The 27,510-nt window shown below is 42.0% G+C and overlaps 1 protein-coding gene across 1 annotated transcript in view; it reads right to left on the minus strand.

Moving 5' to 3' along the window:
* Positions 1–3,858: 3,858 nt before the first annotated feature.
* The window catches only part of ASIC2 (acid sensing ion channel subunit 2), a 337,372-nt gene continuing 313,720 nt past the window's right edge, over positions 3,859–27,510 (minus strand). The window contains exons 4-10 of the mRNA XM_051992410.1: positions 25,744–25,894; positions 24,926–24,982; positions 22,375–22,528; positions 20,356–20,447; positions 14,011–14,090; positions 12,332–12,400; positions 3,859–4,885 (exon numbers count right to left, since the gene is read on the minus strand). Of these exons, the coding sequence (XP_051848370.1) occupies positions 4,784–4,885; positions 12,332–12,400; positions 14,011–14,090; positions 20,356–20,447; positions 22,375–22,528; positions 24,926–24,982; positions 25,744–25,894 (705 nt within the window). The 3' untranslated portion in view covers positions 3,859–4,783. The remainder of the gene's footprint in view (positions 4,886–12,331; positions 12,401–14,010; positions 14,091–20,355; positions 20,448–22,374; positions 22,529–24,925; positions 24,983–25,743; positions 25,895–27,510) is intronic.

Below are 27,510 nucleotides of genomic sequence, written 5' to 3' on the forward strand. Positions count from 1 at the left end.
AGAACTACTGATTTAGAATGCAAGTTTCACACCAACTGAGCAAAAACCCCAACAATTTTCTTTTCTGAATTGGCTCCATATTTGCAGAAAGCCCATATCCCACTCCACATTATCATAGCTGCTCTTCTTGCATTAGGAGCAGGTGCGAGGCGCACCTTAGAATAAGGAGCTCACACGTGCAACCTGGCATGAGGTACATCATTCCACAGCATGAAATCTGGCCTGACACTTTACAGATAGCCTTTGGTTTATGTACTCAGACAAGGCTGGGACAAACAAGTGTGGGTTTTGGCTTTCTAAGATCTAAGCGATCTTGTTCCAAGGCCAGTGAAATGCCAGCCCATAAACTCCTCGGGATGCAATCTCATAAAAAAGATAGTTTTGCATCTGTGTCCATCTCTAACAGGACAGGCTGACGTTGTGACTTTGGGAGGTTGATCGTATTTCTGTCAAGCTGTATGTAGGTTAGGAACAGGACCCAACAACAGAGCTCCCCTTTTCCTACTGGGGGTGGTGCTGGTTGGGCTGTGGACCAGATGAGAGTCCAGAGGGGTCAAGGCTTTCATAACGTTTCAAAGGCCAGTGTCAGGGGGCAGCCAGACTACCAGAAGGCCCGAGGGTTTGGTGCAGCTGGAGCAAGGGGACCTGGCCTGGGGCAGCTCTTGGCTTGGAGTGCTGGACACACTCCGCTGCTTGCAATGCCAGAGGCCACAGCCAAGAGTGCTGGACATCAGCATGTCTGGGAGACAGATTGCATGGAGAGATTGCTGTGTGGGCTAAGGGAGACGGAGTGTGAAACTGGATCCAGCTGGAGAGGAAACGGTCAGCCTAGGCCGGGATTCATTGCCAGAGAGGCAAAGACATGAAATGTGACTTGGCGTTTCTTGGAGAGCATTTGCTCTACGTGTTTACACAGAGGTGTAACAAATGACTTTGGGCAAGTCGTGAAGATTCATTCTCAACCGAGGAGCCTTTTAACAAAATCAGAGAATGTTCGATGATGTCATTTTTGAATATTGTGGAGAAAGAATGACTCTCCAATTTTTTATATTTATTTATCAGTTTATAGGATACATCCCCAATAAACTATATTTTTCAGTGTAAATAGAACTTCAGTTTCTCAAGGGCAGGGCCTGTATGATTTTTGATTTTGTGTCCCTAGGACATGGTGCATGTTTAATAAATGCTTAGGGAGTGGATTCCCTTCTCTCTTACCCTATTATTGTCCACCTTTGCTCTTCTGAAACACACAAAAAAGAAACAGATAGATCCTCTTACCTTAACCACCTGAAGAACCCAACATGAGCACAAAGAAACCAGTAAGAATGATGGAGAAGAAGACATTTGGAAAGAGAATATTTTCCATGTTTGTTAAGATGGTCTCTCTCCAAATATATAATAGTAATCCCTCATATTGGTATAATGTTGAGCAGTGTTCAGAGGATTTTCCACACATATTTCCTCATTTGATTCTCACAGTGACTCTAAGGGAGGCAGGGCTTGTTACCCCCATTTTAGAGATAGGAAAATAGAGGTTCAGGATGGTGAAATAATTTTCCCAAGATCACCCTGAGAGAAGGCCAGAAACTAGGTCTTCTGACTGTCAGTCCAGTGTTCTCTCCATTATACTGAGATGTTGCTGATACATTTTTGGTAATAAAACCCTCTGTTTCAACACTGCCAGAGCCTGGCTGGTATCTATAGCAGCCCAAGGGATGTAGTTGAAGTTTTCATTTTCTGTGGGACCATTGTATATTTCCAAATTATGATCTTTGGGGCTAAAAATGGGTTTGCTTCTTGTTATTTAATCTTTAGGGGCCAGCGCTGCATTTGGTACATAACAAGCATTTGCTTGTTGATTAATCAAGAGACATGGTTGATGTGTATGTGTTAGAGGATGAGTCGGTGGACATGGCAGTAGTTCAGAGTGTCAGAAATATTGAGGGTACCAATCAAACTTATACTCCTTTAGCATCTAGGAATAACTGAGCTTAGCACTTGTTCAACAAGGTTAATTAAAATAGGAAATTAGCAGAAGCTTCCTTACCAGAATTCCCTTCCTCAGGTAAAATTCTGCCCTGCTTCCCCCTTTTTCAATGGTGGACCAGCCTTGCTGTGTCCTGGAGTCTCTGTATTCCCTGCCTTAAATAAATTTATCCAAAAAATGTTGAAATGAGGTAATTTCCCATGCTACTTTTCTCTAGTCTGCTTTGTGAAGCTTTTCCTGGACATACATTCACACACACACACACACACACACACACACACACACACACGCACACACAGACATTAAGCCTCTGTTCTGAGGGCCAGATCATGCTGTATCAAAATATTAGCTAAGGATAAAGGTTAATACATAGGTTGTACATTACAATGAACAGGTTACTATGCAGCATGTCCCCAAAGTCTTAGCACAATTTTAAGTTTTAATAGCTTAAATAGCTTTAAGTTTTAATTATTTAAGGCTTTTTTGACACCCTGTATAGCTCTCCATGTGGAGAGCCCCAAATAGAACTAAGTATTCTTAGTTCTGGTGCCTGAAATGTATGAGAGGAAGCTTTGGATGATCTTAAGATTATAGCAATAGAGCTAGAAATGATCTCAGAGGTCACCTGGTTCAGCCTCCTTATTTTCTGGAGAAATGAAATGTCTAAAACACAGGTACCAAGCTGTGATTTTGAACCCCAAAGCCATGACTTCTCCCACTGTGTCACGTTGCTTTCCTGATAACTCTTCCATGCCTGGAGCAGAGATTTGGCTGTTGTGGAGCTATCAGCATTTCCTGTCTCACAATTAAGATACTGGAAGTCCCTATTATGGACCATACTTTGAGAGTTGTGATCAACACCAGTAAGAGAGTTCTTATGGCTATCTGATTCAGGCTGCCCCAACCCAAACTCCATTCTATAAAGTGAGCTAAGGCAGGAAAGCCTAGGCTAAAATACAAATGGTGTTAAGAAGGTGCCATTCCTATTGTTGGTTCTTAAGACCTTAATCCGATTGAGTTTATCCAATTAGTTAGTTAATAGTGGGATCTCAAGGGGCTAGGACAGAGTTGAAATAAATTTGGATGATCCAAGATCTTAGAGAGTGCTCGAAGAGATCTTTGAACATCTTCATTTTATGGTTGAGAGAGCTACAGCTCAGAGAAGGTAATCATATATCCCATGGTTACAGAGCAAGGAGAAGGGGCAGATCCAGGATTCAAACCCAATGCTTATTCCATAACATGAGGCTGAAAGTTCAAGGAATATAGCTCTTGCTAGGCAAAATAGAATCACAGACCGACAGCTAGAAGACACTTTAGAGAGCCATCAAGTACATCCTTCATTTTATAAATGAATAAATGGAGGCTTGAAAGTTAATTGGCTTTTCCAGGTTGCATAGCTAGCTAGTATGAGAGACTGGATTCATCCAGATCCTCCTGATTCCAAGTCTACTATTCTATACAGCCTCCAAAGATAGGGCAAGACCAATGGAAAATCATGAATAGTATGAGGCCATAGGTGCCTTTTAGGGCTGGGTGGGTTTCTTTGATGCTCACGGAAAATCCAAAGCAGGGAAGTCGCCAAATTTTGCCTCTTGAGTACAATTCTTGCTGAAATCTCATTTACTGTGAAATAGGGGATGAGAGCCCTCCTCACCAGGCCTTCCAAGTAGGGCTGGTTTAAATCCCGGGTTTCTGCAACAAATGTTTTTTCTAAAATGCATCCCCTTGGTCAGCTTCCAACTCACCAGCCCCCTTCACATGACAGCCACTGACCATTTAGGCCCCTCCAAGCCAGTTGGCTCCAGGCTGTTACCTCTGAGAAAGTGACTAGGCTTTGGAGACAAGGCAGAAAGAACACAGACTGGCCATTTCCACAAGACCAGCTTTAATATGATTGTGGTTTGAAGCACAGAATAAATTAATGGTAAAGAAAATTCCAAACAAACAAAATCCCATGAAATCTTTAAAAAATGAACAGGAAAAAAAATAACCCAACCAACCTTTTCCTCCCCCATTTCAAAGAAAAAGGACCGGGGTGTACAAGCTACATGACAATAGAAATACAACAGAGGAGTCATGAATAGATCTTCCAGGTCACTGAGTCTGTCCCGGGCTCAGCTGGGAGCCAGTCCCTTTGGTGTTAAGGACCCTTAGGGTTTAGGGAGGAGGGCGTGGCCGCGGCCCTTTCTTGGAAGAACCAGTGAAAACTACACAAGGACAAAAATGCACTCGAGGATCTGTCCGATTCGCACTTGGTGGTTCGGTTTTATTCCCCTTGGGCCGGCAGAGCGAGTCGGGGTGATTTTTGTCACGGGGAAGAGATCTGGGCTTTGATCCCGTTCCTCCGACGCTCCGGCCGCGGAGTGAAAACCAGACACCGCAAAGAGAGGAATGTGGCTTCTAAAGACAGATGTGGACACGGCGCAGTAAAAAGGGCAGGCATGCAAGTGTTTTATACATTTGGCAGTAAAGTAGGAGAAATGGCGGGCTTGGTTACGCACAGTTCCAAAACTGGAATTCTCTTCCGCAGAAGAGTCGCACCCCACGGCTCACGAGGACGGAATCAAGTCAAAGGTGGCTCTTGCTAGGTTTTGGCAGATTGTTGTGTTTTGTTTTGTTGTGTGTATGTGTGGTGTACATGTATATCTATATATATTTTTTAATGCATAGCGATTGACTCTTTTCATTGGGTTCAGCCCTGAGCTTGCCGTCCCCTTTCCTGGGTCTCAGGGTCGCAAAGTTCTGTTTTGTTTCATGGGGTGGGGGACGGGGCCGTCCTCGGGGCAGGGGGTGTCAGCAGGCAATCTCCTCTAGGGTCCCCAGAGTCGTCTGCAGGGGCACGTTCACAGTGTGGCTGATGGTTTCAGAGTGGTTTGGCATCGTGTCGCAGGTGCTCTGGGGAGGAAAGCAGTGGAGAAGACTTAAGTCATATTTCCCTAGGTCCTCCTTAGGTGGGAAGAGCACTGGGCAGTATCCTGGCCCAGGGGAATCGCAGCCTGGGAGGGTCTCGGAAAGGTCACACAGTCTGTCACTTTACAGATGAAGAAACTGAGGGCTTGAGAGGATCAGAGGGACCTCAGGAGCCATAAAATCCATCCCTTTTATTTTTTGCTGTTCAGTCACGTCCTATTCTTTATGACTCCATTTGGGTTTTTTGGCCAAGATCTTGGGGTGATTTGCCATTTCCTTCTCCAGCTCATTTTACAGATGAGGAAACTTTGGCAAACAGGTTTAACTGACTTGCCCAGGGTCACACAGCTAGTGAGTATCTGAGGCCAGGGTTGAGCCCAGGAAGATGGCCCAGGGCTCTGCTCTGGTTGAGGGGAGAGGGAATAAGTGGGGGCAAATGGGGGATCTGGGACTGGCCTTCTCTGCTATTCCATTCGCTCCAGGTTTCCCATATAAAGACATGAAGATAACACTGCCGAATTTGGAAGCAAAGAACATAGCCTCAAGTTTTTGCTGCAACTTTAACTATATGACCTTGTACAGATTCTCCGACTCCTCTGGGCCTCAGTAGCCTCAGTGCAGTACAGTGGGAAAAGGGATATTGAGAGGCTCCTCTTCCACACTCTAACCCTGCTTTTATCACCTGTGTAACTTCAGGGAAACCACATGACTGCTTGATGCAGGTTCCTCATCTGTAAAAAGATGGGATTGGACTAGAAAGCATCTGGGGTCCTTGGAAGCATCTAAGGTTCTATGATCATATTACATATGGAAGGGTATTTGAATTATGTTGTTGGGGAGCTGGGATAGGTTACTCTGAGTGGTCTGTCTCTTTCATTGTCCTCTCCTCTCCTCTGTCTGCTGTTTCTCTCTTTCTCTGTCTCTTTTCTGCTTCTATCTCTGTTTCTCAGGCTCTCTCTCTCTCTCTTTCTCTCTCTCTCTCTCTCTCTCTCCCCTCTCGTTCTCTCTCTCTGGTTCTCTTTCAGTTTCTGTCTCTGTGTGTTTCTCTCTGTCTCTGTCTCTCTGGGTCTGTCTGTCTCTGTCTCTCTGCCTCTCTTCCTCCCTTCCCCACCTTCTCCTGTAGTAAAAAAAAACATTATATGTGTGAGATGACTAGATGGAGTGTTTGACTCCTCCAGCCAAACCGGAATAGGCTAAATCCCAGTTTCTTGTGGGATTAGACAAGAGGGCTTAAAAGAGGCATAAGAGACATATGACCCTAAGATAACTGAATCACGGATTACAGCATTAAAAAATTAGAACCAAAGGGACCTCAGAGGTCATCTAGTCCAACTCTCTTTTATAGATGAGGGAACTGAGGCCCCCAAAAGTTAATGCAGGCTGTAAAAAGCAGAACTGGGGTTTGAACCTACTGTTCTCTAACTCCAAATATAGCATCTTCATCTTGTCCCCCTCCACCCCAGTTATATTACAGAAAGGAAACAAAAGCCATGAAGGTTAAGAAATAAGATCATGTGATTGGAAGTAGCCAAGCTGGGGTTTGAACTCATTGAACATCCAGTAGTCTTTCCTACATAGCACTCCACATATTTAATATAGAAGAATATGTCAGCAGAAGAGAAAGGATGAAGAGAAAAGTAAGAGAGGAGGAAAGAGGGGAAAGTTGGCAGTGTTCATAGGTTTGGAAGATTGTCTCTAGCTTCCTCTGGGGACTACTGACTGCTCAGGTCAGTAGGAACAGAGAGGGAAGGGAAGGCTATGGGCTGTCTTCATGATTTGAACCTACGATCACTCTAAAGAGGATATCTTACTGAATAATTGCACAGTGTGTTGGCTGAGCCCGCGTTCTCACCAGAGGGATGGGCTGGATGAAGGACCCTCTGGGAGAGCTCTCTAGGGGTCTAGGGATCAGATGAGAAGTAGGTGAACTTGAGTTTCAAGAAGACAGGGATCATGTATGAGGATTTTAAAGCAGACTTCAAGGTAACAAATGGGAAACCTGTTTCTGGTGCATCTGGATAGCTTAGAGTGCTAGGCCAGGCTACAGCCTACTTGGTTTCAATATATAAAAGCACTCAATGGTTGTATGACCCTTGTTAGGTCAACCCTGTGTAGAATGGGGCACGAGAGATGGGAGGTAAAACTGTAGCATGAGGAGATGGCATAAAACATATGAATAGCCCCGTTCCTTTGTGTGCTCAGAGAAAAAGATTGAGCTCTGGGGAAGTATTCCACTAAAAATAAAACTTGCGCGAGGGTAGGAAGGTAGAAGGGAACTAAATGAGGTGCTTCAGGCAGGGAGAGTGGAGGCCAGGTGATGCAATGTGGTGATAAACCGGGCTTGGAGAGCCTTCCAGCACTGAGGGACCCAAAGGAACCAATGACAGGTCTGAGGGCCAGATCAGGGCAAGAGGAAGCAGAGAAAGGGAGAATGGAAAGAAGGAGAAAGAAGGCAGGGCAGGGAGAAAAGGGAAAAAAACATGAGCTAATCAACACATGTTCTGTTCTGTATATGGCACTATGCTAAGACCTATGGAGAATCCCAAAATGTCTTCACAGAGTCTTCAGTCTCTCTCTCTCTCTCTCTCTCTCTCTCTCTCTCTCTCTCTCTCTCTCTCTCTCTCTGTTAATCATGGAAAGAGACTTGATTGAAGGAACTATTAGAATGGCAAAGAGAAGGGTCATTTAGCTCTGAGACTATGAGAAGATGGTGGCCACAATTCTTCAAGCATATGAAGGGTTAGGGCAGCTAGGTGGATAGAGCACCAGCCCTGAAGTCAGGAGGACATCAGTTCAGATTTAGTCTTAGTCACTAATTGTGTGGTCCTGGGCAAGTCATATAACTCCAAATGCTCCAAAACCAAACCAAAACAAAAAAAAAGTACAGGAAGGGTTGTAACGAATATATTTAGTTTAAGCTTGTTCTGTTTAGTCCAAGGAGACAAAACTAGGAGGAAGAAATGTGAACTTAAAGAGGAAAATTTTAGCTTGAAATCTAACCATGAATGAGAGCTGTCCAAATGTGGAAGAAGAGGCTGTGGAAGAAGACAGGATCTCCATCATATAGAGATTATGGAACATGTAGCCATAAGAAGATTGGCTTGAGTGGAGCAGAGGATGGTTGGGCAGATAGGATGGGGGTGGATTAGGGGAGGGCTTTAGAATTTAGGCTGAGGGAGAGGGCATAGTATAGTGGAAAATGTCCTAAATTTGAAGTTAGGGAACCTGAGTTTGAATTGTTGAATAGTGTGTTGGAGCTTTTTGAACTATTTATATACCAAGATTAGTATTTGCCAATCATATTGGTGGGGGCTTCTTTAGGGTACAAGTCAGACAAAATGAACAATGAGGTCTTTCCTGACTCTCAGATCCTCTGATTCTGTGGTCTGATTTCTGAGTGGTTCTTGAAGGATGGAAAGGCTATGGGTAGTCAGAGGGGAAAAGGGAGGGCATTCCAGGTTACAAAAACAGCTTGAGCAAAGGTATGGGACCAGGAATGATCAAGAAGGAACATGTAGCCATAAGAAGATTGGCTTGAGTGGAGCAGAGGATGGTTGGGCAGATAGGATGGGGGTGGATTAGGGGAGGGCTTTAGAATTTAGGCTGAGGAAGAAGGCACGGTATAGTGGAAAATGTCCTAAATTTGAAGTTAGGGAACCTGAGTTTGAATTGTTGAATAGTGTGTTGGAGCTAGAAGGTACCACATAAACTTTTTGAACTATTTGTATTTTAGAGAAGAGAAGGCCCAAAGGAATGACTTATCCAACATCACACAATCTGGATTTGATTTGGTACTTATAAAGGAATATTCATCGGTTCTTGAGTAGGAGAATGATGGGGTCATACACTGGACCTTAGAGACCATCTAGAATCTTATAGATGGGAAAATTGAACCCCAGATTTGCTCAAGATCACAGAAGCAGTAAGAAGGAGAATTAAGGTTCGTACTCAGCTCTTTATTTTTAAATCCATTGCTGTAATCCAAATCTCTTATTTTCCAGAGTAGGAAATTAAGGTTTGTAGAGGTCACAAAGGGACCAAGTCACAGGAAAAGGACTTGAATCTGGGTTCTTCCATTTTGCTATGCTGCAAATATATGCTTTGTTAGGAAGATTAGTTTGGCAGGAGTGTATAGGATTGCCAGGGATGGCTAGCCAGGAATGGGAAGAGATGAGTCCAAGAGACTAACTGTGAGGCTATTGTAGTAATCCAGGCATGAAATGAGAAGAGTTTGGACTGCAATGGTAGCAAAGGAATGGAGAGGAAGGGATGAATGTGGAAGATATCTCAAAAGAAAAATCAAAGCCTTTAGCAACGTTGTTTGAAAGGGACAGAGAAAAAAAGAATCCAAGGTGATTTTTAGGTTTTTAGCCTAGGATTCTGGGTAATAACCACTAGCAATGAAATAATTCTTTAAAAAAAATCTGGGATGGAGAGGAGGAGGTAAATGATGATTAATTCAGCTTGGAAATCATAGTATAACAGGATCACATTTTCACCTGGAAGTGGTCTTAGGAATCATTAAGTTGACCTCATCTTCAATTTACTGATGAGAAAACTAAGGTCCAGAGAGATTATTTGTCCAGTGTCACAAAGCTAGTGTGGATCTGAGGAGAGATCTGTATCCAGTTATGTCTGAATGCAAGGCCAGTGCCCAGTCCATTATGCCATGATGAGACATCAAAGGCTATAATTTAGTTCTAACTAGGCAGAGTGACTGGGGCTTTATCACAGGCTGCTGAATTCTGAGAGTTCTTTTTAGCACTTGCAGTCTTTTAGCACTCTAGAAATAAGGAATACCACAATCTATTTAGCAAGAATAATTAACCCAAAACTATCAGATGGTAAAGCTTTCTATTTCAGGGAAGCTCCTTTCCAGCTGTCCCTTTCATGCCCTTTGCCTCCAGAAGACATTTTTGGTATTGCTTGCCATGAGCATAGTTTATACTTCTTGCCCCAGGTTCAAAAACTTCTAGTTACTGCTCTGGTGATGGATAAAGGCCTGGGAACAGGCTATCTTGAGCAGAAGAGAGTACTGAATATCATATCAGAGAACTATGGCCTGAGTCAGGAGAGAGAGAGAGGTGAGGGAGGTGGTTTAAGGCAGATTAAGGGAGATTGAGGGAGGAGGAAAGTAGAGTCTTGAAAGTCATTACCCTCCCTCCCTTCCTCCTTCTCTCCCTTCCTCCTATCCATCCTTCCTCCCATCCTCCCATCCTTCCTCCCATCCTTCCTTCCTTCCTTCCTTCCTTCCTTCCTTCCTTCCTTCCTTCCTTCCTCCTTCCTTCCTTCCTTCCTTCCTTCCTTCCTTCCTTCCTTCCTTCCTTCCTTCCTTCCTTCCTTCCTTTCTTCTTTCCTTCCTCTCTTCTTTCTCTGATCTATTATTATCATATTAGAATGAAAGCTCCTTGAGAGTAAGGATTGTTTTATTCTTCATACTTTTCTCCCAAGCACCTAGGACAGTACCTGAAATTCACTAAATGCTTAATAACTGCTTCTGGATTTACTAAATAAAACCCCAGAAGGAGAAGAAATGCTTAAGTTATATGAAGTATATATGAATTTTAATGACTGTGAGCAGTGAATAGCACTGTCCAAGGGCTAGGTTCTCATTTATCAAGAAGAGGATATAGTTCATTTGTACCATGTCCCCTTGGTATTCCACCCCAAGTCTGGGCCTTTGTAGCCAGTAATCAATGGTTTCTTAATTTGCTGCCTAGAATGGACATATTTAGGGCCCTTGTCTACTAACAAGATGGTGGTAGGGTCATAGGAGCCTAGATTTAAAGCTGGAAGGGGACCTAGAGACCACCGAGTCCTAATCTCTCACTTTACAATAGGAAAAACTGAGTCTCAGAGAACTTCAGTGACTTGCCTAGATGTACAGCCTTGGACAGAATTTGAATTCAGGTCTTTCTGATCTCAAGTTTGGTTGTTTCTGTACCACGCTCTTAGCTACCTACAGAGGTCCCATACTGCTTTTGTTTCTAAATAGGAAGAAAGGGGTCCGGGAAACATCCCCTTATAGCACAAGCTGTGAGGGAGAAGTCAGTTTACTTAGAATCTCCAGAATTTTCTGTCTCCTACTGTAGCTTTCTTAGGTCTCTCCCAGTGCCTAATCTAGCCTGGTGTGTGTGTGTGTGTGTGTGTGTGTGAGAGAGAGAGAGAGAGACAGGGAGAGAGAGAGAGAGAGAGAGAGAGACAGGGAGAGAGAGAGAGAGAGACAGACAGAGACAGAGAGAGACAGAGACAGAGAGAGACAGAGACAGGGAGAGAGAGAGACAGGGAGAGAGAGAGACAGAGAGAGACAGAGAGAGACAGAGACAGAGAGAGACAGAGACAGGAGAGAGAGAGACAGGGAGAGAGAGAGACAGGGAGAGAGAGAGAGAGACAGAGAGACAGAGAGACAGAGAGACAGAGAGAGAGACAGAGACAGGGAGAGAGAGAGACAGACAGAGACAGAGAGAGACAGAGACAGAGAGAGACAGAGACAGGGAGAGAGAGAGAGAGAAGAGAGAGAGAGAGAGAGACAGAGAGAGAGACAGAGACAGAGAGAGACAGAGACAGGGAGAGAGAGAGAGAGAGACAGAGAGAGAGATAGAGAGAAAGACAGAGACACAGAGAGAGAGACAGAGAGAGACAGAGAGAGAGAGAGAGAGAGAGAGACAGAGAGAGAGAGAGAGAGAGACACAGAGAGAGAGAGAGAGAGAGAGAGAGAGAGAGAGAGAGAGAGAGAGAGAGAGAGAGAGAACTCCATTGACTTCTTAACTCATTTGTGGTGTAAACCTCAGATTTCCTTGAATTTCAAGGATCTGGTGATGGGGGAAGTCAACATTTAGGGCAACTTTGATTTCTATTTGCCTTCCCTATAAGGCAGATCGTTCCTCCGGGTGAGCTCTTTCGCTTGCTCCTGCTAACACCTGATTAGCATTAGCTTGTAATGGAAGGCGGCCTATGAACTGCTCCCTTGGACCTGTTAATTTGACCGCAATCAATGTAGCTGAGGTCTGCACTCCGGCACTCCGTATCCTCAAGGATGCTCGCTCAGCTAATGCACACAGCACCTTTCTGATTTGTCCTACTTTGAGAATGAAATACTGAGGTTCTCATTGGGAAAGACAGGCCTTCCACTTCTGAATGAAGAAGGGAATGTCTCCTGAAGCTCCTGGGGCCTCGAAGCCACCAGAAAAAGGCAATCTCAGGTCAGCTGGTAGACCTGCCCTTTCGTGGAACAAAATCCTCAGTATGCCCAGAGGAAGCCTGGGTGGAAAACTGCTCATTGAAGGCACAGAATATGCGAGGACGGAAAGCCTTTATTTTTTGGGATCTCTGGGAAGTTCTGAACCTACAGGAGGAAATCTGAAGGCTCTCCCCATTAGCTCTGGCTGGCTTGATCTCTATTAAAACAAAAGCTCCACAATCCCTTCTTACCACGTTTTCATCGTGACTTCCTTCCTCTTCCTCTTTCCCAAGTAGATCTAACAACTTCTCTTTTATCAGCTGAAAAAGAAAACCAGATTTGTATGGGCTCAAATATTACGACCACACATAATCATCACACTTTCCACCTCAGTTTTCTTAATTGTAGCTTATGACCCCTACCATGGGCTGAATGTGGAGGATCACAAAAGTATCATTTGTTATCAATAAATGTTTGATTTGTACTCCTATTTTATATACCTTTATACCCAAGGCCACTTAAAAATTTCTTGGGTGAAAAAGGGTTGTGAGTGGAAAATGTTTAAAAAGCCTTGCCATATATAATAGGAGGGCAGCTTTAGACTAAGGTTGAATAATTAAAACAAACAAATAAATGCATAATAATGCAAAATAAATGCATACACATATATTAAATGTATATATATGCATATATATACACACATGGAATATATTATATATGGGAAATACATGGAATTATATATATAGCATAAATATTATTTTATTCCATACATATATACATACACAGAACATAAGATAAAGTAAAAACCTACTAGTGTTAAAGGTAAGAGAAAATGGCTTAACACACTTGATCTTCTGGCAGGAAACCTTCAAACCTGCTCTAGGCTAAAATGGAATTTTTCTGTACTGTACATTGTTCAGAATAGGTGAACCATTGGCCTGGGGCTTAGAGAAATACATTTATATACACATTTAGACATATAAGTATATAGATTTGTGCATACAGTGCACAGATAGCCACGCATACCAATCTCTACATGGGGTTTTTCTAAGGTGGATATTGTTCAGAATAGGCAGCTTGGAGATAAACACACATACATATATATACACATCCCAGAAACTGGAGCTTTTTTCCTAGTTGGAGGCTGAAACTGGAAACAAAGCTAGGCAGGTCTGAATGGTGGGTGTTGTGGGAGAAAGGAAATGGGAGTAAAGGAAAGAGGAGAGAATAGAAAAGGGGAGGGAAAGGAGAAGAGAAAATAAAAGAGGAAAGAAGGGAAATGAGACGGAAGGCAAGGGGAGCACAGAAGGAAATCGAGGGGAAAGAAAGGAGGGGAAAAGAAGAGGAAGGGAGGGAGGGGCATTTCATTCTGTGTCTTGGGCATAGCCTTGACCTTTAATTTGAGTCCCTCAGGATCCATGTGATCACACTCATTGTAACTACTTAATGTCAGAGACCATATTCTTTCTTCTTTCCCATTGTGCCTAGTGTAGAGCTCCACTCACAGAGAGATTTCAGTAACTATTATTGCTGATGGGCTAAAGGTCTAGCCAGAAGTCTTTGGGGGCAAGCAGGACTGAAGGGAAGGATCAGTGGGGATGGTTTGTTACAGTATCCAAGATCAAGAAGTAGAAGAAATCCCAAAGGCCGCCTATCTCAGCTCATTCGCTTTACAGACGAGGAAGCTTTGGTGTCTTATCCAAGCTCACCCACAGAGCAAGCTTTAAAAGTGGGATTTGAATTCAAGACCTCTGACTCTTGAGTCAGTGCTTTGTCCACAGAACCATGCTCACCTTCCCATGGTTTGTGGAACAGTAGATCTTATGGCTTGGTTCTGTAAATTCGGGGATTGTAGTGTTGGAAGACGGCCTTTGGGCCAGCATTTGAGCATCACTTTTCATAGACATTTCAAAACAAGTATTAATCTTACCTCGTAAATGTAATCAAAGAGCTCTAGGATTGTAAGGATACTAGCACCGATAAACAATCCCATCTGACCACCAATGTCCCCTGTAGAGAGAAAAAAAAAGTCCATTTTTATTTTTTTCAGGAAGGTAGCTTTTGTGGGATGTGACCATATATTCTATCTTTTAAGACTTTGCCAAAAATCCTCAAAGCTCTGTCTGGAGAGGGAGAAACCATAATACAGAACAAGAAAGAAGCCTCGGGCTATCTCCCAGGTCGGGATGAGACTCAAGATCAGCACTCACAACTTGCATGCAGTCATCATTATAGAATCTACATGGCCTCTGTTGTTCTCTCATTGGATGAGTGCTAGATGTTCCTTCCTTATAAGAGAACATATGGCAGAAAAAAAGGCAAACAAGGCCATCTTTTGCCTCATTCTTACCTAGCATTTAAACACTGAAATCTGTTGATGGCTTTAGCTTAGCTTAAAAAGGTCTCCCATTCCATCAGGGCCATCTCCAGTCCTCCTGATATCTCTCTGGCCACTGGGCCAGAAGGATCTGGAGGGGAAAGTGAGGCAGGTGATCTTGCACAGCCCTCTCTCACTTAAATCTAACTAATTTTCATGTCATCTTATCACCCCTGGTCCTCTTCGGGAATGAAGGAGAAACAAGAACAAGAAAACATGACTTCCAGGTGGCCGAGATAGATCCATAGTTGGCTGAGAGGGTCTTCCAGAAGTCAGTGCCCAGTGGTCTTCCCCCATGGCAAACTCTCTTTGTGAATATTTGTCTGTGTCTCTGTATATATGAGTTTCCTCGTGGTAAGGTCTCTCAGATGTTCTTGCTTGCAGAAGATAACTCTGTAAATCACACAACTTCTGTGGATCTCAGTTTCCTGAACTACAAAATGAGGATGTTGGACTCTATGGTCTTAGAGATCCTTTCCAGCACTAGAGTCTACGATGCTTCCTTGTTCTGTGGCTTTCTTATGGGACAATTAGGTGGTTCAATGGTTAGATCACTGGGTTTGGTATCAGAAAGATCTGAATTCAAATGCGGCCTCCGACACTAGATGTGTGATCCTGGGCCTGTCACTTCACTTCATTTGCCTTGATTTCCTCATCTATCAAATGAGTTGGAGAAGGAAATGGCAAAGCACTGCAGTATCTCTGCCAAGATAACTAAATGGGGTCAGGAAGAGTCTGACAAATTCAATAAGTTGTCTTTCTTTTTACCTTGTTTCTCTTACATTTCTTTTTTTTTAATAGCTTTTTATTTACAAGTTATATGCATGGGTAATTTTACAGCATTGACAATTGCCACACCATTTGTTCCAATTTTTCCCCTCCTTTCCCCCACCCCCTCCCCTAGATGGCAAAATGACCAGTAGATGTTAAATATATTAAAGTATAAATTAGATACACAATAAATATACATGACCAAACCATTATTTTACTGTACAAAAAGAATCAGATTCTGAAATATTGTACAATTAGCCTGTGAAGGAAATAAAAAAAATGCAGGCTGGCAAAATTTTTCTCTTATATTTCTAGTAAAGTCACTTGTCTTGAAGAGGAGGAAAGCAGAGATGTTCATGAGACTGAGGGGTCTAGGATGAAGTTTATTGGCAAGGGGAGAATCTAGAGGGGGCTATCGACCAAGGTCTCAAGAGAGCACATTTAGGGTCGTGGTTCTGTCTCTTGCTGGCAGCCACATCTCAGGACTACAAGTGAAGATGCTGGTTTCCCAGGGTGAGAAAGTCCCCTCATCCAGAACTCCTCCAGTCAGTGACGCAGCAACCACAATCCTATTTGCTGATGGGAAAACTGTGCCTGGGCCAAGTTCCAGGGCTCAACCTCGGGGAAGCAAAGTGAGGGAAAGAGAAGCCCTCCTCAGAGCTGGTCTCAGGCGTCACCTGGTGAATGGAGGGTGGAGGGGACCATGAAGGAGCTGGCTGCCCTTATTCTACTCAGTGTGTATCCAATTGCCTCAGTGTCTCATCCTGTTGGTTCAGGCCAAATAGAGATGGTGTCCATTATGAGGGCCATAGACAGAGATCTTTGCCCAGAGCAGGCTCTGGATAAACATTTGAGAAAAGGACTACTGTGGTCATGGGACGCCAGAGCCAGAAGGGGCTCTCACAGGCCATCTAGCCCAACCCCTCATTTTATGGTTGAGAAAACTGGGGTTCAAAGGGGTTTAATGACATGTTTAAGAACACAACTATAGTAAGTACCAGCTTTTGAACCCAGATTACTTGGTTTAAATCCAGCATCCTTGACACTGCACCAAATTATCTGGGAGACTCATCTTTCTGAGTTCAAATCCAGCCTCAGAAACTTACTGGTTCATCCTGAGCAAGTTACTCAATCCTGTTTGCCTCAGTTTCCTCATCTGTAAAATGTATTGGAGAAGGAAATGACAAACCATTCCAGTATCTTTGCCAAGAAAACCTCAAAAGGGTTTTCACAAAAAGTCACATGTGACTAAAAACATGACTAAACAGCAACAAATAATATTATTTCTATAGCATCTTGAGTTTTGCAAAACATTTTACATGTCATTTTATTCATAATAACCCTGTGAAGTAGGTCTTATTATTGTCCCCATTTTAGAGATGAAGAAACTGAGCTTGAGAGAGAAGTTTTTCTTCTTTTTTTTCCTTAGGGATATATTGCTAGTAAGTGTCTGAGACAGGATTTGAAACCAGTTCTTTCTGATTCTAAGTATAGTGCTCTATCCATTTTGGCACTCAGAATAAAAGATGGGAGCACTGATAAAGATGGGATACCCATTTTACTCTGCTCCCCTGCCCCCTACAATGGGGAAGAGATTTCATTGTCTGCTGTTTCCTCTGAATTTCAGTGTCCAGGCCTAGATCAAGGTAAAGTGATGGATGCAAAAGTACTGGAATGAGATGCTGATCCTGCAATCAATCTACTAGGTGACTTTGGGGGAGCCTCCTCCCCACCATCTCTTTCTCCATCTGCTTTCATTTCTTACTCTTAAAGAAAAGTGAGTGAGTCAGATCGGGTGATCTCCGAGGCCTTTTCCAGCTCTGATATTCCATGACGTCTGTTCTGAAGATTCAAAGCGCCTTTAACCTTACACATAGCAAACAGATTCTCAATAAAAACTCGTTAAATTGAACTGACTAGAATTCACACGGGGAGACACCGATCCAGTAAAACCTCACTAATGTGAGGCTCATTGATTCAGAATTTGGGCTAATTCAATCTCCTCTCATTCATTCAATGCACATTTTAAGTGCCCACTACATGCCCGATGTTAGGTAAGATACAAAGATAAACAAGCAATTTTGTATGAGTAAAGACGTAAAATGCTTTCATCCACTGCGTTCTTAGGGTTTCAATCATATTAGAGAATTTCAGTCTAGAATCAACAACTATTTTTACATGGCTTCTTTTCCTGCTATGAACTCCAAGCCAAATAGAGAATAATAGTTATTGTGGAAGGAGCTGGTCCGGAAATCACTAGACTTTGGTTCCAATCCAACTGATTATCAGTGTTAGACAAGTTGCCTTCTTCCTCTGTGAAAGTGAGAAGTTAGATTAGATGTTCTACAAGGTCTTTCTTAGTTTTAATATTCTCAGCTCTAAAATTCAGTGTTCTAATAGTCTATATTCTAAAATATTATGTTCTAACATTCTATGTTCCACGGTCTCTTTCAGGGCTAACAATTGTTCTAACAACTCTTGTTGTCTAATATTCTGTGTTCCAAAGCTTCTTCTAGAACTAATATTCTACGTTCTAATAATTTTTTGTTCTAATGTCTCTTCTAAAACTGACATTTTATATTTCAAGGCCTCTTCCAGACCTAATGTGCTATGTTCTAATACCTCTTCTACTGCTCTCATTCTATGTTCTAAGACCTCTTCCATATAATAGTCCATGTTCTAACATTCCATGTTCTGAGGCCTTTTCCAGGATTAACATGGTACAATTTTAGCTATCCAAAAAGTGGAATGGGTATCTCCAGAAGAAGTGAGCTCCTCTTCACTGGAGGCATATTAGCAATGGTTAGATGGCTATTTGTCTAACATATTATAGAAGGGGTTTCTTTTTCAGGTCTGGGGTACTCTACAAAGCTTGGAGGAAGAGAGGGTCTTTGATATCCTTTGATTCTGTGAAAACCACCTTTAGAATTTCACATATTACACTATGAACTTTTTAAGAGCAGGGATTATCTTTTGCCTTTATATTCCCAGCCCTTAGCACAGAACCTAATACACAAACTCGTAAGGTGTCAAACATGTGGCCTTTGAGTTAAAATGTAATTGGGAAATATCTAACAACTTGCATAAGAAATACAATAGATCATACATGATGTTAGAAAGTGGTTTTCTCAATCAATATGTTCTCTTCAGGGATCCTTGTATGGTTTGGTAATCCCTTTTTATTTGAATTTGATTCCACTGATGTGTATAAACACATATGTCCACCTCATTTCCAATAGTATTCTTCTACTAAGGTTTAATATTTTCAGTGATGGGGAGCTTACTACTTGTCAAGGCACCTTATTTCACTTTGGGACATTTCTATTAGAAGACTCCTTTTTTTAAATTCAAGCTTTTTATTTTTCAGAACATATGCATGGACAATTCTTTAACATTAGCCCTTGCAAAACTTTGTGTTCCACTTTTCCCTCCCTTCCCCTATGTCCTTTCCTAGATGGGAAGTAATCCAATGTATGTTAAACATGGTCAAAATATATGTTAAATTCAACATACACATACATATTATATAATTTATACAATATTTATACAATTATCTTGCTGCCCAATAAAAATCAAATCAAACCAGAAAAAAATTACAAAGAAATTAAATGCAATCAAACAACAACAAAAAGAGTGAGAATGTTATGTTGTGATTCACACTCAGTTCCACAGTGCTCTCTCTGGGTGCAGCTGGCTCTCTTCATCACAAGATCACTGGAACTGGTCTAAATCACCTCGCTGTTGGAAAGAGTCCCATCCATCAGAAATGACCAACATATAATCTTGCTGTTGAAACATATAATGATCTCCTGATTCTGCTCATTTCACTCAGCATCAGTTCATGTCTCTCCAGTCCTCTCTCAAATCATCCTGATGATCGTTTCTTATAGAACAATAATATTCCATAATATTCATATACCACAATTGATTCATCCATGCTCCAACTGATGGGCAGTCACTCAGTTTCCAGTTTCTTGCCACTACAAAGAGGGTTACCACAAACATTTTTGCACATGTGGGCCCCTTTTCCTCCTTTAAAATCTCTTCAGAATATAAGCCCAGTAGAAACACTGAGGAGACTCCTTTTTATATTGAATTAGAACCCTTTTGTAAAGGCAAGCATCTATTGAAATTTTTCTGAAGTCATAGAATTCTGTAATTTATCATGTTTTTAAAATTTTGAATGTTTTGATATTAAAGATGGGCAAAGATTTTTGATATCACACACTTTCCAGGGGCCTATTACAGGCCCCTCAAAATTGTGCTTTGGGTCTCTGGGGGAAAAGTGTCAAATGACCTATGGAATTCTGGAAACTCATCATTCTGTAGGTGCCATCAAACCACACACATTTCAGGGAAAGGCCAGAGAAGGAGGGGGCAATGAGAGACCTCATTTTGCCCTTTTCTGGGGCACCCAGAGCTAACTTTTGAGCCTTCTGTATGTAGGGATGTGGGCAGAGATGGGATGAGGTAACTAAGATCTTCTGTATTCTAGGACATGCTATTCCCACTATGGTACATAGCTTTAAAAAAATTGCTGTTTTTTTTTTTTAAGACAACAGGGCTAAGTGACTTACCTAGGGTTGCACAGCTAGTTAGCATCTGAAGCCAGGTTTGAACTCAGGTCCTCTTGACTCTGGGGCTGGAACTTTAACCACTGTAAAATCTAGCTGCCCTTCTTAGGAGGTTTAAGTGCTTAGTACAAGACCTGACATACAACAGGCATTTAATAAATGCTTGTTGACTATCCGACTTAGAAATAAAACACAAAGATTCCCCATTTCTTGGGTTGGGAAAACATAGCATAAGGTTCACAAAATAACAAGAACAACTCATTCTTAGAGCTGTCCAAGACTTATAAAGTTTTTTTTTCTTATAAGTGAGGTGTGCAAATGTCAATTACTACTATTTTACAGATTATGAAACTGAGGCTCACAAAGATTAAATGACTGCTGTAGGATAGATCGAAGTTTGGAACCCAGATCGTCTGACTCCAGGCCAAGCATTTTCAGTGGCACTCCCTGGCAGGATACCAAAGAGATCCCTGCCTACCCACACCGTCACCAGCCACCCACCTCCATCTCTGGCGAGATTTTTAGAAAGACATGAATAGCAAATCTGGCTTACCAAGTAAGGCTGCAACTTCATATGCTTTCTTCTGCTCAATTGTCTCATAATTGAGCGCTTCAAAAAATATATCCAGAACGAGAATGTTCTCTCTGTTGAAGGAATATTTAGAAGCGTATAAGCAGCTACCCAACTCCCTTTTCTCTTTTTCCTTCACTAATTTTCCTTTTCTTCTTTATTTCTCTTTTCCTTATATCTGCCTAATCTGGCCTCCAGGTCCACGGAATTGTGCCCTCAGTCTAAGAGCTGGACATTTTCCTTGAGTGCATAAACAGGGTGGGTGCATTGAGGGGGACGCTTTTCAAGGTTATTATTATTATTTTTTTAAATACATACACATATCTTGAGGACCAGAAGATCTGCTTTCGGGGACACATGGGAATTTACTCTGTGATAAATCAATATTGCTTAAGTGGGATGGCAAGGGCTGAAAGCTCTTTGTGGATGAAAACATACTGGAGCACCAATGCTCTCTCTCAGTCTGCTCTGGAGGCACAGGAGCTCAGCCTTGCATAGGGTGGACATTGGTTAACTATTGGCTACAAGCTCCTTTTGTTGCTATTCAGTCGTTTAGCTGGGGCAGGAAATGGCAGACCAAACTGGAGTACTTTGTCATTTCCTTCTCTAGCTTATTTGACAGATAAGGAAACTGAGGCAAACAGAGTTAAGTGACTTGCTCAGGATCACACAGCTGGTAAGTGTCTTAGATTGGATTTGAACTCACAAAAATGACTTTTCTTGACTCCAGCACTCTATGGTGCCATCTAGATGCCCTTAAGTCTTTTAGCACTCCATTTATCCTCCTTCTTAGCTGATGGAATAATAATGATATTAACAAGTAGCATTTATCAAATTTTAAGATTTGCAAAGTACTTTATAAATATGTTATCCTCTTAATGATCTTGGGAGGTAAATGCCATTATTTTTATTTTCTAGATAAGGATAAGGATATCTAGATATTTTCTAGATAAGGAAATAGAGATATAAAGAAGCTGCACGACTCATTTAGGGAGATACAGATATAAATATCTTAGGCAGGATTTGAACTCAGGTCATACTGCCTCAAAGTCTGGAGTTCCACTCATTGTACCACCGAGTTGCATTCAGATGCTGGGATTTGGAACTTCATCCCCTTCCTCCTGCCAAGCATCAGGCAGGCAGTGCTTGGGCTTTTGCAGGGAGGTTCCTCATGCCAGGGACTGTATTTAGCAGCCCTAGTTTGGTAGGGAGGGCTGTAAAGAGGAAGGTGTGAGATTGGGAGGGAGTTTCTGGTGGAAATTAATCCATCCTGTTTTGCACTAGGAAGCAGACAAGGCACCAAGACACATCTCAGCAGTCAAAGTAATTGTGCTCCTGGAGAATATCTACAAAGCAGCAGGGCTTGGCAAATCCTGCTGTTCCTTCTCTGCTTGCAGAGAGATTCAAAGCGCACGTCTCCCAGTGAGCCCTAGTCATGGGAGAACAAAAAGGATTCTAGGTGGAAGGGGGGAGTGGATCACCATTTCAAAGCCCCTGGAGGCTGGTTGGTGACATGATGTCTTAAGAGCCTTGGGGAAGCATCATAGCTGGAGCCAGGAGACCTTTGTCAGTTACTAACTGAGTGACTTGAGCTTCTTCATCTGAAGAATGGGAATAATAATGTTTCCTACATAATTTAGAGTGAATATGACATAAGCTTCATGAAGACAAGAAAGGATTATGATTTCATCAGGGGGGGAAGATTCCTTTATATCAATGGAGATTTCAACTGGTCTTTGATTTAGTAGAAGGTGAAGAGACTTGATTAGGGTGACTTAGTTCATGTCTGATTATAAGCCTTAAAGAACAAAATGTATATGAATGATCTGTCCCATCTGTTTTTGAGAGGGCAACATATTTTTTTGATCTAACTTTTCCCACCATGAAGGAAGATTTGTGCCATTGGCTTCCTTGCCTGTACACCTTTACGTTTCTTACCCATGTCCTGTCTCCACCTGTCTCCTCCCTAGCTCACACATCTTTTTCATCCATTTTACTCACGAGATATACTTTTCTGATCTGTTGAATTTCTTCTCGAGATACTTGGCCGAAGTCTTGCTGGGAATCTTCACCATGGAGAGCTCCTTATTATAGCGGGTCAGGTTACAGGGCGTCCTGCAGAGACAGTAATTACTGTCCTTTTCAGCAAGTAGACCTGGTGAAGAGAGACAGGTAGCACTCAGTTCAAATGGTGGTCACTTACTTAGTTTGAATACTTCTAAATGTGGGGAACTCACTAGCTTACAACTGGAGCAGTAATCTCACCAGGATATTTGTGAGGAGTGGACCGTGAGGACCCCTTGCCCTGAAGGATGCTCACGAGGAAGCTCATGAGATGCTTGGCTCCTCAAGGATCCCTCAAGAGTCTATATTTCCATCTCTAAAATGGGGAACAACTGATTCCAACATGTTAGAACCCAATGAAGGACTGATGTTGAGCACTACTGCATAGTGAACTGTCCCAGGGATTTCAGAGCCAATAAGTTGTGTGGATTTTGTTTCCTTCTGTCCCTTTAGCTTCTTGCAGGGAGAGTGGAAAAGAGACAGTTCATGTTAGATTTACCCACCTGAAATCTCTGCTTTGTGGCATATGGTGCCCATGAATCAAGTGATAGAAGCATTAAACCTTACTCTTATCTTTGATATTTTCTTTCTTTCTTTCTATTTTTAAATCTCCTCTGCATCATTTTTTAAAAAGAGGATCATAATAAGAGCTGATGGGAATTCATAGGCCATCTAGTCCAACTCTTCATTTTAAAAATATGGAAAATAAAGCCCTGAGAGAGTTCATTGACTTGCCCAAAGGCATGAAGAGTCCGGATTTGATATCAGGCCTTTTCATTCCAAATCTAACACTTTTTTTTCTCGGCACCACACTGTCTGGTCCTTTGGGCAGTGTGGATTCTATCAGATTCTTAATTCAGAAAAAGTTTCCAGATCTTTGCCAATTGTTTCCTCTCCCTTCACCCACCCCCAGCCCCAGTCACACAGTAAGCTCCCCACTGCTCTGGGGGGATCAAAATGTGAGTCCAGAACTACCTCCCTCTGGCTTCTAGCCACTCAGAAGTCTCCTCTGAAGCCGCTAAAAAGAGTTAGACATTGCTTAAAAATTCTCTCTGTTCATGTGTTTGGAAACCACTTTGTGAAGTGCTGGGCAAGACTGTTTGGGAGAGGAGAGAAATTCAGGGCCTTAGATGGACTGCTCATTATTTCTCCCAGCAGGCCCTCCAGGAATGATCATCATTATTCCTGCCTTTTCTGGGGCCTGGATGTGTGCCAGGAAGGCCAAGGTTTTGGGCCATGGGACCTTAGCTCACGTAAGATAACTGGAATGGAGTCCTCTTTGTGTTAAATCAATCATGTAAAAAGCAGACTCGACTTCTTCGTAATGGGCCATCTTTCATGTCTGAAGGTGACCCTACCTGACATCAGTAAAGCTTGTGACTCAGAATGGTTTTTTCCCCAGATCTTTTTCAGTTTCTCACTTCTCTCTTTACTCCCCAACTTCTTAGTTTGTCCTCTCCCATTGGACCTCTCTCCTTCTCCTGGGTTCTTCCCATCTCTTAGCTTTCTTTCTATTTTCCAAATCTGTATTTTTCTTCTCCTAACTCCCAAGTATCTCTCCACTCCTATTCTCACCCTAGTACTCCTTTTAGGGCAGGGTTCTTAATGTGTAATGTCCCCTGGATCTCTTTGAAAATCTAGTGAAATCTATGGACTTCTTCAAAAGAATGCATAAAAAGAAAATGCAGAGGATTATAAAGGGAACCAATTATTCTCCATTACCTCTTTCTACTTCCCATCTTCCCTTGTTCCTCATCCTAACTTCATTCTTCATCTTCTCTCAATCCCTTGGCTCTCTCTCTCATCATCTTTTGATCCTCACTTTGTTTTTCATTTTCTTTCCATATTCTAGCCCTTCCTCTTTCTATTTCCTATTTACTAACTTTCTTAGTTCACTATCTTTTCTCTCCTGGCTCTTTCCACATCTTCTGACCACCATTTCTTTCTATCTTTTCATCTTTTAATCCTCTCTATTTCTATTTCCCATTCTCTCTCCATCAATTGGCCCTTTGGGTATCTACTTCCTGCTCCTCATGTCTAGCTCATGGACTTCTCACCATTCACTGAGTTTTCTCCACTTCCCATTCTCTCTCCATCACCTGGCTCCTGGACTTCTCTCTTTTCTGGGCATTTTTTCCCCCTCTCTTCACTACCTCTTGGCTTTCTCTCATCTGATGAGTTTTTCTGCACTTTTCTCTCTCCAACATCTGAATTTCTGTCCATCTTTCACCACCTCTCTCCACTCACTATCACCTCTATCCCTAATCTCTCTCTATTCATTAACTCTTTCCTCTTTCTTCATCTTCATTACATGTCCTGGCCTTTTCCCATTCCTTCCCTCCCTTTTCTCATTAATTTGTTTCTATCAGACACATCTCATGGCAAGCCCAGACGCTCAGAACCATCATTCCTGGTATTTTCCCACTGTTCCAAAAGAAGGGGAATTTCCTGTTCCCTTCCTCTGAGAGAAATAGTCAAGAGTACTGACCTAAGGCTGGCTCCGCACACTCCTTGTGCTGCTCTGGGGTACAGAAAGGGGCATCCCCTGCATGGACAGAAAACAGTGATAAAGCAACTCAGGAACTTGCATGTGATTTTTTCTCCAGCATAGGACCTACCATTCAGAGAAGAGACCTTTCTTAATTTGCACCGCCTGTGAGTACTGAAGAAGATGGAATATGGTTTCTAATAATAAATCATATTCCTATCATGATTTAAGGTTGGGTTTTAACTTTTATTGTCCCTTGTCCCTTTGGAAGTCTAATGATGCCTCTGGATCTCTTCTCAAAAGAATACTTTTAAATGCATAAGAGAAAATACATAAGATTCCCAAGGAAATCAATTAAGTTGAAATAAAGTATTTAAGATATTAAAAAAAACCAAATTCACAGACTCTAAGTTAAGAATCCATGCTTTGGGAACAACAACAGGGAAAGGAATAAGAATTTGTGTAGTCCATTATGTGCCAGGCACCGGGCTAGGTATTTTACAAATATTATTTCACTCATCCTTATCACAACCCTGCACGTTAGAGTTTTTATTCCTATTATCCCCATTTCAAAATTGGGAAAATTGAGGCAGACAGAAGTGGTGATACTTGACCTGGGTAATACACCTAGCATCTGAGATAGGATTTGAATTTAGGTCTTCCTGATTCCAGATCAGCACTTTTACCCATTGCAAAAAATTTAGTGCCGGGGTACAGTAGTTCAGAAAAAGAGTTGAGGTGAAAGTAGGAAGTAGAAAGCCATTCCCTGTCCCTCCTGGCTCCTGGAGCTCAGACCTCCTGACCAGAATGGCACTGACCTGGCATGTGAACCATCCGGCAGTTACAGTTTTCCACAATGTAACGGGTTTCACAGTCAATCCTACAAGCTGTGATACTGTAAACAGGAAAAAAGTCGAGTCCCATCTCTGAAGATCGGCATTCACCCCAAGGAGGGGGCAGGTAAGTGAGCTGGAAGAGAGGAAGGAAGTAGACATTGATTAGTGTGGGAAGACTGAGTCTGTGCGAGGTATTATGGAACTCATGCTGGAGCCGGAGTCAGAAAAACATGAGAGTTCAAATTCCATCTCTAGCAACACTGGGATGACCAGAGGTGAGTTATTTAACTTCTCTCAGTCTCAGTTTCTCCACCTGTAAAATGAGGATGAAAACATCTATCAGATAGCCTGGTGAAGTTCTAATGAGATAAAGTGTATCAAGTGTTTGCAATTAGAATGGAAGGCCCTCGTGAACAGGGATGGATTGTTTTATTTTCTGCATTCATATCTCTAGGACTTAGCTGGAGTGTCTGTCACACAGTAGTCTTTCTTTCTTTCTTTCTTTCTTTCTTTCTTTCTTTCTTTCTTTCTTTCTTTCTTTCTTTCTTTCTTTCTTTCTTTCTTTCTTTCTTTCTCTCTCTCTCTTTTTCTCTCTCTTTCTCTTTCTTTCTTTCTTTTTCTTTCTTTCTTTCTTTTTTTTCTTTCTTTCTTTCTTTCTTTCTTTCTTTCTCTCTCTCTCTCTTTTTCTCTCTCTTTCTCTTTTTCTTTCTTTCTTTTTCTTTCTTTCTTTTTCTTCCTTCCTTCCTTTCTATCTGTCTGCTTATCTACCTATCCACATATCTACCCATATATCCATCTATCTATCTATCTATCTATCTATCTATCTATCTATCTATCTGTTTTTCTGTCTAATCACAATCCATCTGTCTTTCTGTCTATCTATCTATCCATCTATGTTTTTCTACCTATCCACACATCCATCTGTCCATTTACCTATCTATCTATCTGTCTGTCTACCCACATATCTATTTGACTATCATCTCTGTTTCTGTCTCCTGTCTCTCTGTCTTTCTCTCTTTCTCCTACAAAATTCTTGTTGGTTGATTGACTGATAGATACTTATGTACTATAGAAATGTCAGTTATTACTATTTGTAGTGAGGTTCAGTGAGTTTCCTGGGTCACCCAGGCAGTGATAGCCAGAATTAGAACACAGATTTTTCTGATTCTAAAACCATCGACATATACAGAAGACACCTAAGGAGTGACTCTAAGCTGGGCAGCAGAATTTCATGAGACATGTTGATTTGAAGAAAGTCCAAATTTCTTAGAGGGGCAGTGATAGCTTTCCATGGTCTAGCTTCAATCTACCTTGCCAAGCCTTCTCCTTCTTTATTCTGCTTTCATTTATCTTTTGCTTTAGCCAACCAACTCACTTTCTTTTTTGTTCTCAGGACCCATTGACAGCCTAAAATTATAAGGAGTTATAACTTTGTTTATGCGGATTACCCCAAATGATATTTGCTATATTAAAATTTCAAATGTCTTAGTATAATTATGAAAATAGTCTTGCCTTCATGAACGTCATGAAAGCAAAAGGGTCTCCCAATGGTCTTTAGGTCCCAGAACTTTGAGAACTGCTGCTCTAAATATGTAACGTGCCCTTCCTGTCTACATCTACTTTTGTGCCAGGGATTCAGGGCCCCTGAGCTCTTGTCCTGGAAATGTCCCAGTCTCTGCACTGCCTACTCACAGACACAGACACAGACACACACACACACACACACACACACACACACACACTTTTTAT

The sequence above is a fragment of the Antechinus flavipes genome, chromosome 4 (genome assembly GCF_016432865.1).
Source record: "Antechinus flavipes isolate AdamAnt ecotype Samford, QLD, Australia chromosome 4, AdamAnt_v2, whole genome shotgun sequence".
Classification (NCBI taxonomy): domain Eukaryota; kingdom Metazoa; phylum Chordata; class Mammalia; order Dasyuromorphia; family Dasyuridae; genus Antechinus; species Antechinus flavipes.